Source organism: Nelusetta ayraudi, unplaced genomic scaffold (genome assembly GCF_046127955.1).
Source record: "Nelusetta ayraudi isolate G7.1 ecotype Tasmania unplaced genomic scaffold, CSIRO-AGI_Nayr_v1 ptg000061l, whole genome shotgun sequence".
In the NCBI taxonomy this organism is placed as follows: Eukaryota; Metazoa; Chordata; class Actinopteri; order Tetraodontiformes; family Monacanthidae; genus Nelusetta; species Nelusetta ayraudi.
The window spans coordinates 1,162,048-1,177,423 of record NW_027466111.1 but is presented as its reverse complement, the minus strand read 5'-3'; the positions used below and the strand labels follow the sequence as shown (position 1 = coordinate 1,177,423).

The following is a 15,376-nucleotide window of genomic DNA, read 5'->3' as shown; positions in this document are numbered from 1 at the left end:
CCAACACTGTGTCCTGCCTTCTGATGCCACCCCAGAAGGGGTCGCTGTGGTGCAGTTTCAGCAGTTGCACACCAGATGGCAGCAGAGTTCTGTTTCCAAGCGGCCCTCTGCGAGGAGGTTATGAGTTCGATTCACAGCTGTGTGAGAGTTGAGTTGGTGTGTTGTCCCTGTGTGGGCGTGGCTTCACTCCAGGCGCACTGGCTCCGCCCCTAGGCGGCAGACGGGATGGTCAGCTGGCAGCCAAAGATGAGCTGTTGATCACACGACTACTTGGCCCCGCCTTCATGCCAAGTGATGATAGTTTATGAAAATAAAAGCTGTTTTCGGGACCACACTGATGGACCGTCGGCCTCCTCAGTTCAACCCATCCGCTCTCCGAGCCACCATCATGTTCAGGCCATTCTGGGTGGATGGGGAGGTATTTTACAGAAATAGATTTATTTTATTTATTTTTGGTTGGGATTTGGTGTGAATGTTGTGTTCAGGTGAGATTGTTCCAGAGGGTCAAATCATATCGGGGGGCTCTGAGGTTCCGTTGAGGAGAAAAAGTTACCAAAATAAAAATGAAAGCATGTAGTGTGACTTTTTTTTCCCTTCAATTTCAGACCTCTTGAGAGTTCGCGGTCTTTCAGAACGTTTTATGCTAAGCTACCACAGAACCGCTAAATAAATGTGGCTGTAGTCGCCTCCCACTGGTCAGCTGATAGCTCAGGGTGCGAGAGGTTTGACTTGGAGTCCCAAGGTTGCTGGATCAAGTCTCACGATGGGCAGACATCCATGTTGGAGTTCAATGGCCCAAAAAAGAAAGGAAGGAATGTTCCGGTAGAGTCAGCAGTCACTCAAGAGTGCCGACTGTAACTCCTGTGGCTGGAGGTTCCAGTCCAACCACGCAAGCAGTTGCATTTCAAAGTCCAACGGCCTGAAAAACCAATGCTACGGTAGAAGAAGCACGTAGCTCGACATGCAAGAAACATGTCTGTGAATTCAATTCTAACGACAAACAGAGTTGAACCTCTTGAACTGAGAACCTCGGTCTGCCCAGCACAGCTCCAGAACCAGAACTGGGATTCAGAGCTCTGGTTCTGACGCAGCCACAGCGACTTGGCCGGTCGTCAAAGCTTGTGTTGACGCAGTGATCCTGGGGAAGCCCTGGGTTTGCGTGCACGTCCTTCCCAACATCATGGAGAACACCGAACTGTGTGGCAGCGGAGACGACTGCTCTCTCAGCTCTTCCAAAGAACCACGCTGAAGGTGGCGCCACAGTCGCCGCGGTGCTTCTTAGGTTTCGATTCCGCCTCAAAAAAAAAGATTCCGCAATTTGACCGCTAGGTGGCGGTGCTGATCACAACACTGTTCAACATGTAAAATTCAGTGAGTCATTATGTCTATGTTGAGGTGTGAGAAGTGAAACTTGTGTGAGGCATCACTGTAAAGCCTGGGAGCTCTGCAGTCACAATCAGCCGACACATTTCACAGGAAATCATTTTTGGCCTTTGGGGGGGGGGGGGGGGGGGGGCTTCCGTGATGTCAATGGCAAAGTTGTCAACTTTGGAGTCCCCCAAAAACCCTAATGCCGTACAGTCTATGAGGGTCAAAGGTCAACTTTGTCCTAGAGATGTGGGGCCACTTGCTTTGTGTAATGGGAAATATGTATTCTTGGGTTGTTCTTTATTATGTTGTATTCTGTGTCATATGACCACTAGTAGCACGTGTAATCTGTTTGTTTCATGGTATAACCTTCTCGAGACATTCTCCTCGTGGTCCACCAGAGGAGGCTGTAAATGTGTCAGCTTGTGCCGATTCTCTGTGCTTTGTTTTCCTCTTCTTCCCTTCCTTATCTCTTCCCCTCCCAGTCCAGTGTATAAGAGACCTTCTTCCTCCTTTCCTCCTCGCACTCGCACTCCCATTTTACTGTGTTTTGTGCCTCGGAGCTCCGATCCCCTTTTTATTGTTTGTTCATTAAATTACTTATTATCCCAGTATTCCTGCATCGGCATCTTCGCTCTTTTCCACAACACTTTGTCATCAGGATCCCTCAAAAACCCTGACCGTGGCTCAGCCTTCACGCTAACACGCCGTTCAAGTCGGCGCCACATTCGCCGCGGTGCTTTGCAACGATATCTCACACATTTCTACTGTATCATTTTGGAAATGATGCACCTGAAAAACTGAAAAATACAGTAATGTGAATGACAAAGTTGCTACTTTGGAGTCCCACAAAAAGAGCAAAAACGATTTCCCGTGAAATCCTTCAGCTGATTGTGACAGCAGAGCTCCCAGGCTTAATTATAACCATTTAGTCAGAAATCCTCGTCAACATCAACATAATGATTTATTTATTTTTATATATTGAACGGGGTTGGAATAAGCACTGCCATCTAGTGGTCAAATCGCGGAACTATTTTTTTTTTATTTAAGGTGGAATCGAAAGTTAAGCAGCACCGCAGCGAAGGACCAGTTGAGAACGCCCCCTGCAGGAGGTTACCAGAACTGAGGGAAACCACTGGGGAGCTTCACAGCAGCCTGCGCCCCCTGGTGGAGCCTCTCTGCCCCCTGGTGGAGCCTCTCTGCATGACAGAAGCTCCATGGCGCCAACTACCGATGCATGCGATTATTAAACTCAGTGGCGCCCTCCGGTGGCCTCCTGCAGTGTCCTTATAATGAAACAGAAGATACAGTGCAAATACAATGAGCTACTGCATATATGTCCATGTATGCAAGGAGCATAAGCAAAATAAATACATTTAACTGACACAAGAGACCAGATTGTGTAGGAAAATGAGGAAACGCTGTTGAGGTAAACTCAGGGTTATGATCGGACCCTGGCTGGGCCTCATTAATCAAAGTGTTTGGTAACTCCTCAAGTTGTCACGTCTGAAGTCTCCCCACTCAGCTGCGATGGCATTGGCTAAGTAAGGTGTGACAGTTTTACAGAGTGCAGTGGAGAAGGGCTGGTCCACACCAGGCCCAGAGGACAGCTGGCCTGTTCTGAGAGGTTGAGTTGGAGGCACTGCCGGTCACTGCAGCTCTCACTGAGCCACGCACATCGTTTATTAAAGGCCACGGCTCTCCAAACGAACCTCTTCTGTTCCCTTCCCACACCGTGTTCTCACCATCTCAGCAGAACGACCCCCGTCTGGGCTACAGCTGGGTCCTGGTCCCCCTGCCCAGTGCCTCTGCAGCCAGCAGGAGAACCAGCGCACAGGAAGTCGGCAGAACTCGAATTAAACAAAAAGGTAGATCGCAGTGTTACAGTCAGAATTTTTGTTACTTTTATTTTAGAAAATGTCCTTTAAAGTGTGGCATTTCAAGTCACATTTTGTTTTAAAATACAGAAAAACAGACAGTAGAACATGGATACAGCAAAAAAAAAAAGGAAACGATGACAGAAAATAAAGCTAACAAGCCTTTCTGACTGCACTAGTTTTCTCTCTTTTCTCTTCAAAATGGAAGTGAAGGAAGGAAGGAAGGGAGGAAGGGAGGAAGGAGGGCGGGAAACAGAAAGGTGGGAGGGGCTGGGAGGAGGTGGGAGGGGCGGGACGAGTTAGTTCAGGAAACTATGGTCGCTTTATGGTTCATGTTTAAATTATTCTTTATAAAGTCTAATTTAAGATTTTATCTTTCCTCTCTTTCTTTTTTCTCTTTTTCTTTTTTCATCTCGGTTCTTTGATCCGGGGCCCTCAGCGCCGCTGCCGCCGCCCTGCGTCTCCCTCCTCCCGCCGAGGGCCAGGAATGCCGACGTGGTCTGGCAGTGGGAAGTGGAGCGGCGGCGCCGCCCCCCCGGGCCGAGCCGCGCCGCCCACTCAAGAAGATAAAGTGGAGTCCTTCTGTGTTTGCTGTGCTTGTGAACGTTGCTGCAGGGACTTCTGACTTTCCACGTCTCTAAAATGTTTCTCGACCTGCAGCCAAGGAACAGCGAACCTTGGTCAAGACAGAAAACCAGCAAGAGAAACCAGCAATGTTTCAAGAGGCAACCGCTGGCTTTTCACAAGAATCATCGCGTGGACGTCTGAGAAGGTCCACCGGGTCACCTGGAGGTAGAGGGCTCGGGTTGGGCCAACTGGACTGGTTCAGCTGGACTCAACCAGTCCAGTGGAGTCCAGCTGAAGATAAAGACCCCACTGGACTGGTCTTGGTCCAACTGATCAAGATGACAGAACCAGTCCAGTTGGCCCAACTCAACCCCTCTACCTCCAGATTGTGTGCAGGGTTTTAGTTCTGACAGTGCAAACTCCACCACCAGTCAACAGTGTGGACATCTGCTCAGGCTCTCTCTCCACTTCCCCCACTGCAGACACTGAACACGTCAGGCTTACGACCTCATGCAGCAAAGAAAAACTCCTTCAGCAACTTGAAATATTTGGAATCAGTTCAATATAAACGGCAGTGTTAAAGTGCAGTGTCGACGGTCATGACGGTGAAAGAGAAGACATTGAGTCCAGACTGCTGACTGACTGCCGGTGGAGCAATTTGGGAAGGTCGGGAATTCTAACGTAAAGTAATCAATCAATGTCATTTTTACACTGGACAATAAAAACCCAACGTGTTCATCTTCAATCTCTCAACACTTGAAAATCTATTTTTCTCTACGACGCGTGAATTTAAACAGCAGGATGTCATCGATCATCAAGCTCAGTGGGTCGAGGCTCAGTGGGCCGTGTGCAGTGGTGCAGTGGTGATGCAGCTGACAGTGAAGATAAGAGGAGAGTACTCACTATTTTGCGTACATGACTTAAAGCGCTGCCCTCTTTGCCTTTGCAGTTGTCGGCCTGGTAAGGCGGCGAGATGACCACTTCATCCATCACCATGATGTTCTTCTCCTGCCATTTACAGTCTTTGATGCTGGGGGGGGGGGAGAGAGAGAGAGAGAGAGAGAGAGAGAGACGGCTGGTTAATCTCCTGGACGTCCACCTGGTGGTCGTCAGAGGCGCTGCACTGACACGTAACAGCAACAGCCTCCAACGTCTGAGGAGTCGTGAAGGAAACCAGACAGGGAGCCACTGTCAAGGTCGTGACCTTGAGCCAGGAGACCTTCTGACCTCCAGAGGTCAGTCTGGAGAGGGGACAATCGTACTAATCTCTGGTGTCCCGTCCAGTCAGCAGGTCAGTGGCAGCTGAAGATAAAGACCCAGCTGCTCCTGAACTCCTCCCAGAGGCTGGTGTGAGGGTTTTAGTGACCACTGCAGCAGTTCTCCAGTCCAAGTCCACCCCTCCCTCCCTTCACTTCCTTGCAAGGTCAGAACTAACCCAACCTCCTCAAACTTCTGCCTCCAGCGGCACAACACAACAGTTGGATCACGTCAGCCTCTCAACAGAAACACTTCTGGAAAACACTGCTGTTGCCACCCACAGTTGAGACGCCACAGACGGACCCATTTCCCATTGGCAGCTGCCACGACCTGCCGGCAGGTTGCTGCCAGCAGCAGGTTGCTGCTCTCCTCCGGCTCCTCTCCACCAGCTGCCGATGGTGTGGGGCGGCAGGCCAGGGGTCAAAGAGGCGGAGGCGTCACTTACGTTTTGTGAATGGTCTGGAATAGCTGCTGGCCCTCCACAGAAACCCCGGCACTGATTGCATAGGCTTGGGACAGCTTGTCCTCCTTTTCTGTCCGTGCTCGATTGGCAAGCTGCAGGGAGGGAAGAGCAACATCATCATCATCATCCTCCTCATCCTCCTCATCCTCAGGATCTTTGCTGAACTTCAGGACATCAGTGGCCTCCAGACACCAGGAGTCTCTCTGGTGTCTGGAGGCGACTCAGTGCTGAAGGTCCAGGATGTTGATGCGGGTGCTATTCCACTGGCCTCCACCAGGGTTGGCTGTAGTTAGCCTCTTAGAGAAAGGTGGTGGAGGTGGGGACACTGCTGATCTCTACTGACGTGAACCTGCTGCTGCACCTGACTCAGGTGTGACTGTCCGTCCTCAGCCTGCAGACCACTGGCTGTGCAAAGCACTCAGGAAGTGGCAAAAGCCTGCATTCTGTCGTTTGGCCAACAGGGACCGCCAGAGCTGGCTGCAAAACGGCTAAAAACGACAGAGCCCTAAATTCCCAGTGTTACAAACTGGTTGGAAGTCTGGAAGTCTGATAAGCAGCCAATCAGCTGCAACGTCCACTGACTCATCTGGAGTAAAAAAAAGAAAAAAAAAGAGAGCATGAAGTTGTGGGTGTGGCTCCAGATGGTGCCGCAGAGCGCGACACCCACCTCTTGGCTGCGGAGCCAGCGGGTGACAGCACCGTGGCTCCGCCCACCTTCACGTGCAGCGATGGTTTGATTGGCGTCTACACCAGTAGGGGGGGGGCTAGTGAGGCGTCCCTGATGAGTGGGAGCGGTGAGGGGGGGGGGGCTGCACTGCGTCACCTCGCTGGACGACACTGGCAGTCAACAGTTAGCACACAGCTTCTCACGGTGCAATCTCAGGCCAACTGTCTACACTGCAGACATTGATGACATCTGATTGATGATCGGTGTCGTCGTGCAGCAAAGGAAAACACCTTCAACAACTCCAAATACGCTTTTCATGACAGGCGGCTATAGGGAAGAATTTCAAATGAAAAGCTGTTTGAGTGATTCGACACTTCTATCGCTTCCTCCATAACTCCACGTGTGTTTGGATGCCTTCCGTGAGAAACTGCAATGCAGTGGAGTCATGAGGTTGAAGGAAAAGACATTGAATTCCAAGCTGTTGACTGCTAGCGTCATTTCCCAACAGCAGCGGCAGCAGCAGGAGGCGCCGGCGAGCAGCGCGGCAGGCGGCTAACTTACCTTGCTAACATTCAGTGATGCTAGTGGGGGTGGAGTCTCAGCGCGGTCATTTATTATGTCCACGTCAGAAACATAGGCTAAGTTGATCAGGATGACGTCGTTGAGGTTTGGCTTGCCGCTGGAAGAAGCACATTCTGCAGGAGAGGCCCGGTCAAGGAACACAACACAACACAACACAACACAACACACAGCCTGCGCAGCATCAGTCTGGACGGACACGCCTGCCAGTGGCCGCTGGCCCAACGGTGACAGGAAGTGGCAGCTACAGCCCGCCAGCCAAAGTCTTCATGTTGGAAGGACGAACAGAAGAAACGAGCGTGGCGTCAGTCTGTGACGCGACGGCCGCAGCGCCGCGAGACGCCTCCATCACCCGAAGCACTGGTGGTGGAAGCAGCGCCACCTGGAGGAACCTCTCAAACACGGCTCAGAGGTCTGGACTCTCATCGGCTGCTTAACACTTTGTTCACACTGACGTGAAAATGGCGCGTTGTGATTGGACGGAGGAGGAGGAGGAGATGGAAATGCAAAATTGATGGCAAAATGTTTCTCCTCACAGTGGGGTCTCGTTGGACCGGACTGGACCAGAACTACTTGGAATGGAAACGCCCGCAAATCACAAATGCACTTTGTCGAAACTTTAGAAATATCACTTGGATTTAGCGAGAGATTGCCATGGAAACGCAGCTAGCGGTGAGCTAATCGACGTTAGCACGTCTTTGCTCTTGGCAGTCAACCGTCCTTGAATGCACCTCAGACCTAAACAGCCATGACAGAAATGTACGAGTGATGAGAACTGCAGGCAGGCAGACAGGCAGGCAGGCAGGCAGACAGACAGACAGGCAGACTAGAGGCCTCAAAGTGGTTCTGCCTCCACTGCTTGTTTGCCATTATTTTCTCTGAGCAGTCTCAGTATCGCCGGGGTGAATACCAGCAGCCTGGTGAGTGCGAGGCACAACTGGTTTGGTGCGTAGTGGAGGATCGTTAGCGGTGACCTGGTGGCATCGTTCCCCACCGTGACCTTTGACTTTTTGGCCCACTGATTAGGGAACGGCCTACTACACAAACAAAACTCTGTTTGAACCAATCACCGCTAAGGGAGAACGGCAGTTCATTTAAATCGGGGTTGCAAAATCACATCTCTGAAATATACAACAAGTGATTTAAAAAAAAAAAAAATTTAAACGGCACAAAACGCCCCAACATATTTGCAACTGCGGTCAAAGACTGCCAAAGTTTTCTCGAAAGCCTCAAGGTGATTAAAAAAAAAAGAAAAAAAAAGACATCATACAAATAAAAAGGTGCACATTTTCCAGGCTGTGTAGCAGCAGGAAGTGAGAGGAAGCCCACTGAGGTCCACTGTGCCGGGGTCCGGGCCTGTGCTGCTAGCACGAGCGCCACATTCAGCTTCATTCATTTGACTTTTACACACGACACCGTCCGACTCGATTCACCCGAATTACAACCCGAGACACCCCGAACTCACCGCCAATCACACACAAAGACGTCGATCTCAGCACAAATGAGGAGATGACCGAGTGAAGCATGAGGACGAACCTCGAGTCTCAGTAGCCGTCACAGGGTGTCGACACCCCGGGCGAGGGGCGAGCTAGCTGCCTGCCTGCCTGGAGGAGCCCGCTGGCTGCTGCCCTCCAAAGCCGAATCAACTTCAAATACACCGCAAAGCACACCGACTGAACCCGCCGGAAGACGGACTCGTGTGTGTTTAATTGATATTTTGTGTGTGTGTGTGTGTGTGGGGGGGGGGGGGGGGGGGGGGGGGGAAGAGAGAAGAGAGAAACCGTCAAGCGGCTCGGACGTGCTACCACTGACTGGAGCTAAGCAGCATTAGCATGCTAGCCGAGCGAGGAGCCGCCGGATTGTGGCGCGGAAAGGCTTCGACCGAGGTCCGGCGGTGGCAGCAGGACACCCGGGGAGTCTCTTCGCTCGCAACGGCGTCGTAAGCTCGACGAACGCGCTAAAGTGACGAGCCGGCGGCGAGGGCGCCGGCAGCTAGCTAGCATGCTAGGTGGCTACACCGAGTGTGTGTGTGTGTGTGTGGGGAGAGAGAGAGAGAGAGCGCACGCAGCCATGATGCCGTGCTGCGCTACGTTGCTAGGGTTGAGCCTCGCCAATACAATGAGTGGATTCAAAACACATGCAGCTCCCAGCGGCCGAGCCCCCGCAGCCCGCGGGTCGCTCCCCGACATCCGCCAGCCGCTCGGAAACACACGCAACACGAGTTGGACGCCGGGCCGCGGGTCAATGTTTCGAAAGGGAACAAAGATGCATGCAGCGGCTCGGCTCGCACCAATTACGCCTGCGCGGATCAGTGTTTGAGAGCAGCTCGGTTACCCTCCAGGCCCTCCAGCCCGGCCGGCCCGGGCACCATCCGGCAGCGGCCGCCGGCAAAAGGATACTCAGAGTCAGCATCTTGGACTGGTAGTCGAAGGCGACCACTTCCCCCTGCAGCCGTTGGCCCAGGCAGGTGAGGCAGGAGACATGGCTCCCGACGCTAAAATACTCCCCCGGTCCAGGAGCCGCCATCTTCTCCGCCAGGAAACCGGAGCGTCTGCCTGACGTAAAGCGACGCGGTGGCGTAAAGAGACGCAACCTGGGCGTGTCCGAGCACGTTGTCATTCGTTCGCCACGGCGTTTGATCTTCGCTGCTGCCGCTGCTGCTGCCGCTGCTGCTGCTGCTGCTGCTCCGGCGGGCGGTGAAGAGGAGGCTGAGCGATGAAGCCGAGCGAACCTTCACCTCTTTACGGCCTTTTGCTGCCTTTCGCGGACAAGGACGCGTACGGAACCCGCAGCGGTTCAAACTTCAGCCCAACGTTCAGTGTGGCAAAAAGCGCACCGCACTTGTTGTGTAACAACCCCTTGATGACAACCAAAGACAACACTCTCAGAACACTGTGTTTATTTCCTCGCCACACGCGAGTGATTACACAATGTTTTTTATTTCAGCTGTGTCACATTGGACTCGGTACTGACGCTCGCGGAGCGGCAGTCACCACGTAACCTTGTCGTGTTACCACAACGGCGGTGATACGCGCGCACTGTCGCGCACCAACACACCCTGATCGCCGCGTCCTCGCGTCCTCGCGCGCGCGCTCGCTCGTCGGTCTTCGGTCTTTTGAAGTTCGCTTCCTCCGCCGTTGCGTCACAACCCTGCGATCAAACCGCCCTCTGAGCAAAAATAAAAGGCCACGGTTCTGTAATAAAAGCCAAATCATTGAGGATTTCAACATAAAAGGCCACTGTGGCGAAAATAAAACAAGATTGAAAGCTGCTTCTTTGCGGCTGCCGGTGAGAAAATAATTAGCGAGACGTTTATCGAGCTTCAAATAAAGTGACGGTTGTTATTGGGTCCTAACCCAGAGGGTTACGACCCAAGTCCACCCAGTGGACGTGTCGAGTACTGCGGCTCTTCCTGAAACTCAGGTTTGGTCCACATTGTCCCAGCGGTGCGGCGTGACTTCCATCGCGTCGGGCGGATGCGCGACCAGAAGCCGACGGCGAGATGGAGGCAGTGCACGCGCAGGGAGTGTGGGTGGCCGAGGGCCTCCAGCGGGCCATGATGGGCCAGCAGAAGATGTGGCTGCTCGCGACTCACATCGGAGACCCCAAGGCCGCCTTCCTGCTCCTCTTCCCCATCACCTACTTCTTCAGCAGGCCCACCGGGGTGGCAGTGCTTTGGACGGCGGCGGTGTCCGAGTGGCTCAACCTGGTCTTCAAATGGTAGGACGAGATGGTCGCAGCGGCGGCAGCCGCCGCTTCTGGGTTGCGGGTCGTTGGATATCAATGTTTACGCCAGGGAAAGTTGGCAGGATGATCGATATTCCAAGGAATGTCGACCTTCCTGCTTAGGGAGCGTCCACAAGTGACACACCGCACCATTGCGTGACAGTTTTAAACTAGTCACCAGAAATCAACGAGAAGGAATTTCCTCCCTCTGACTGCTGTGGTAGTTGCCAATAGTTAGGCTGCAAACTACCACGGGTGATATTTTGCAGATGAGAATAAAAAAATGCCTTGTGGTTGATTTCTGGTGGATATTTTAAACCTCTGAATTGCTCGCGGTTCGACGACAATGCAGAATATCCGCAACGATGCACCCGTAGTCGGCAGCAGCGCCCCACCGGCAGCTACTACAGCAATCTGAAGAAGCACATGTGTTGTGATTGGTTTCTGGTGGATATTTCCAACTATCAACCAGCAGTCTGCGGGGTGGAACTTGGAGACGGACCCTAGCAGCAGGAACGTAGATTCACGCGCTGGTTTTCCTTTTTCGCACAGACGTCGACAGCAACCACTTACTAACACTGACACTGTCCACTAACTGGTGTGTGTGTGTGTGTGTGTGTGTGTGTGTGTGTGTGTGTGTGTGTGTGTGTGTCACCCAGGATGCTTTTTGGAGAACGGCCATACTGGTGGATTGAGGAATCAGGTGTGTTTGTCAACCAGAAGCCAGACGTCCAGCAGTTTGCTCCCACCTGTGAAACGGGTCCAGGTAAACAGAAGCACACACCTGGTATCTCCTCCACATGCTGGTATCTCCCCCGCCCACTTCATGGTAGTGAGCTGTGAACTGGTGCGTCTCTGCCAGGAAGCCCCTCTGGTCACGCCATGGTGACGGCAGCCGCCTGGTGGGTGGCGGCATCCTCACTGGGATCACACCTGTTCTCCCGGAGGCACAGGTACACACACACACACACACACACACACACTGTCTTGTTGAATGCCACTTGACAATTGACTTGTGTGTGTGTGTGTGTGTGTGTGTGTGTGTGTGTGTGTGTGCGTGCCTGCAGTCTGCTGCTGTCAGCTCTTCCCTACCTGCTCTACCTGCTGCTGCTGGTGGCCGTGGGAGTCTCCAGGATCTTCATCCTGGCTCACTTCCCCCACCAGGTGGTGGCTGGAGCCATTGCAGGTGTGAAATCATCATCATCATCATCATCATCATCATCATCATGGTCACCCAGAAGCACCAGAGCCTAAACTGTGTGATGGGATTTTAAGTTGAAATGAGTGTCTGAGCTCCACTGAGGTTCTGTGGTGTGTGTGCCAGGGCTGGTCCTGGGTCAGGTTCTGGGCCACCGGGTCCCTGGAGGCTCCTCCCTCATGTTGATCAGCGTGGCTCTGCTGCTCAGCACGCTGGCCATCCACGCCGGACTGATGCGGCTGGGCGTCGACCTCACCTGGTCTGTATTCTTCCTCTGTTCCACTCATTCTGCACCGACACCGATAACAGTATGGGGTACCGGTACCGAGTTACTCTGCTCGTAGTGGTAAAATACGTGCCGATGTCACGGCAACAATACCAGTTGTAAATGTATGCACCGCATTTTCAGACTATTGGTCGCATTGTTTGGGGGGGGGAATTTATCTGACAAAAGTCAAAGAAGACATCTGGAAAGACCGGTTCTAACAATAGAACCGACTGAGCAGGTGCACGGTGTGAAGAGCCCCTCCCAGCTGCCGGCTGTCAACTGCTTTGCCCATTAGCCATTCCTTGCTTTTCTTCAGAGCAGTTAGAGAAGCCTCTGCTTGTCCCCAGTCGAGGGTCTCACCCGCTCCAAACGGACTCTCTGCTGCTCCTCTCGGCCCGGTCCAGTGGCCGAGGCGCTCTAGAAAAAGACGTTTTAATCTCAATCAGTCTTTTTTTTTTTTTTCCCTGGTTGAATAAAGCAGTTTGGTTGCTCAGGTGTCTTTCAGCTCACGTTTAATTGAATATTCAGTGGTGCAGGCGGAGCACACACACGACCAGAGCGCCCTCTGGTGGCAGTGTTCACTCCTGAGTCGCGTCGGTTAGTGTGAATTAACGTTTAAGAACATGCAAAATGATATGTTTGAATGTATGAGTGGCAGGTGTGTATAAGTCACATGACCAGCCAAACTGAAGAAGGTGACTCAGTCTGGAAAACATGCTGCACAACAGTGGAGTTGAACTTGCTGAGCAAAGTTTCTCCAGAACAGAAGTACATTATAAAGTACTGCGTGTCTGGATGTCAGTGAGTTCTGGAATGCCGGTGCTCCAGAACCTGCCCCGAGTCACCTGCTGCTGCTCCGTCTCCGCAGGTCCATCTCTCTGGCCCTGAAGTGGTGCCACCGCAGCGAGTGGATCCGCCTGGACTCGGTGCCCTTCTCCTCCCTGACCCGGGACTGCGGGGCCCTGCTGGGCCTGGGGATGGCCCAGTACTGGAGGCCCGGGGGGCAGAGCCTGGCCCGGGGCCCGGCGGCCCTCAGCCTGGCCCTGTCCTCGGTGGGGCTGCACCTCCTGCACCGCCTGGTGCTGCCGTCGCAGCCGCAGGGCCTCTTCTACTGCCTCTTCTTCCTCAAGTTCCTGCTGGTTCCTCAGCTGGTCATGACGCTGGCGCCCGGCCTGGTCCAGCTCTTCACACCCAGGAAGTGGAAGGAGCAGTGACGACCGCAAACCTCCTGCTGGCTGCTGCTTTTCTCCACAGGTCACAGCCGTTGGCTCCACGAATATTATTTTTTTCATCATGTTCATCTTCGCTCTCTACAGCAGGGGTGTCAAACTCAGTTGGTTCACGGGCCACATGGAGGAACATCTCTTCCCCAGCGGGCCGGACCGCTAACATCATGCCATTGGAATGATAACGTAAAAATAGCAACAACTTCCTGTTGTCTTTGTTTAACTCTGTTCGTGTTCTTTGAGCACTCTGCACCAGTGCTGCCAACTCCTCAGTAAGGAGAGTCGCTATTGGCCGTCCTGAAAGTCGCTAGAAGTCACCAAAAGACCTCATTGTCTAATTTGCATAACTGACAATTTGCACTTGATCGCAACCTAACGACAGCAGGAAAAGTCGCTAGAGTTGTCGCTAGTCGCTTTAGCCACTTTTCTGGGGGGTAAGTTGCAGTTTTTAAATTTTGCTAAATCATCTCGCGGGCCGGAAAAAAGGTTTCCGGCCCGCGGGCCATATGTTTGACACCCCTGCTCTAAAGTGTCTTTTAAGAAAGCGGTGGGCTTTTATACGAGGCACTGACTTTCACTGCGCTGCCAAATATACACTGTTGAGGTATTTTGCATCAAAGTATCTGTTCAGTGTGAAGGTGCTGAGTGTCAGTTTGGAGGAGGAGCTTCAGGAAGAGACCACCTTCCTGAAGCTCCTCCTCCTCCTCCTCCTCCAGTTCACCACAGCTCTGATGCTAAATTACAGCGGTTGTCGTTTTTAACGTCTCCCCCTTTTCTGTTTACATCCTCTACGTTTACAAACGTTTCCCTAAGAACTTGAACGCTGAAAGGTCAAAGGTCAATACATCTTGTAGCTCGTCGTTTTCACCCGTGTGTCCAAAAAAAAAAGCGAACGAGTGAATAAAGGCAAAGTGAGCACCATGCAGACGGAGTTGGTAACCATTTATAAATATGTTGCTGCTTGTTCTCCTCCATACATGGCGTGGACTGCACAGCATACAATCAGGTTCCATGAGATTAAAAACACATTCTGTTGATGGGTTGAATTCAACGGTTTTACTCACAGCGATCTGAAAGCAGCTCACATTTACAGACAAGAGAAACTCTGCTCGGCAAGCAAAACACAGTCAAACTAAACGGAGCCTCCGGCGCCGCGTCCGCCGGGTGGGAGGAGCCTCCTCCTCGGCCCGCCGTGGCCAGAGGCAAAGAAGAAGAACATGCATCAGACTATTTACAGCAAAACTAATATACACAAGACAGCTGGGTAGCACGCACGCTAGCACGCTAGCACACTAGCACGCAGCCTCGCGGGCGGAGTCCAACTCAGGTATGATACATGTTTACACCTTCGTCCGTCGGCAGGAAGGTGGAGCCACGCCCACTTTTCTTTCCTCAAGTCGTCTCTCGGAGCAGAGACCAGCAGCGTCGCACCAACACGCAGTCCTCTTGGTTTCAGTTGATGGGCCTTTGTTGTGTGCAAGGCCACCGGGTCAAGAGACGGGCCGGGCCGGGCCGAGCCGAACCGAGCCAAGGGACTATTTACAAGTTGTGCTAGAAAGTCGGGAAATCTCAGAGACTTTGTTTACGCTCCACGTTGTCGCCGTCGACCAAATGTTTGTGATGTCAGACTGCAACAACCGCGATGAGTCCGACACACACACACACACACACACACACACACACACACACACACACACACACACACACACACACACACCCTGACAGCAGGCTTCTCTTTAGTGCAGTCGGTGGGGAGAAACAAACAGATGCATTGTGGGTGAAACAGGAGACGGGGTTGGGGGGGAGAGGGGGGGGGGTAAGGGGGGGTAACCTGCTGCTGTGATTCGCTGAGCTTTAACTGTCGACCCGTCGTACCTGCGTCATGTGACCCAAACACCTGTGGCACAAACAAATGTTTTGCACCAACAATCAATATTTTCCTTCCGACCTCCAAGAAAACCAAACCCGAAAGAATGAGCGCGTACAAAAATAGAGGGAAATGAATCTTTGCAGATGGTTTTGGCTTTGGTGATGCAGGCGGTCAGCTGACGGCAGACTGAAGCAGGCGGTCAGCTGACGGCAGACTGAAGGCAAAGCCCTGCTGAGGAACAGAAGATCTGGAGACCAAACATGCGGAGGGACTTTGTAAAATAATGCTCAATGCTCTGTTTCAACATCCT

General features: G+C 52.6%; 2 protein-coding genes across 3 annotated transcripts; one reads left to right on the top strand and one right to left on the bottom strand.

Moving 5' to 3' along the window:
* Positions 1 to 3,625: 3,625 nt before the first annotated feature.
* Positions 3,626 to 9,464, bottom strand: lsm12b (LSM12 homolog b). 2 transcript variants are annotated; one of them, XM_076040568.1, is made up of 5 exons: positions 9,178 to 9,464; positions 6,761 to 6,894; positions 5,515 to 5,624; positions 4,716 to 4,842; positions 3,626 to 3,921 (listed from the first exon to the last, which is right to left on the bottom strand). In XM_076040568.1, exons 1-5 carry the CDS (start codon positions 9,395 to 9,397, stop codon positions 3,883 to 3,885), a joined length of 630 nt encoding a protein of 209 aa, XP_075896683.1. In that variant the 5' UTR covers positions 9,398 to 9,464; the 3' UTR covers positions 3,626 to 3,882. The 2 variants fall into 2 exon arrangements, with proteins under 2 accessions (XP_075896683.1, XP_075896682.1); XM_076040567.1 differs by having other exon boundaries at positions 3,626 to 3,899; positions 9,178 to 9,458.
* A 743-nt stretch (positions 9,465 to 10,207) lies between these two features.
* Positions 10,208 to 14,238, top strand: g6pc3 (glucose-6-phosphatase catalytic subunit 3). The gene is made up of 6 exons (XM_076040556.1): positions 10,208 to 10,498; positions 11,164 to 11,270; positions 11,367 to 11,457; positions 11,572 to 11,690; positions 11,829 to 11,961; positions 12,839 to 14,238. Exons 1-6 carry the CDS (start codon positions 10,281 to 10,283, stop codon positions 13,182 to 13,184), a joined length of 1,014 nt encoding a protein of 337 aa, XP_075896671.1. The 5' UTR covers positions 10,208 to 10,280; the 3' UTR covers positions 13,185 to 14,238.
* Positions 14,239 to 15,376: the final 1,138 nt, after the last annotated feature.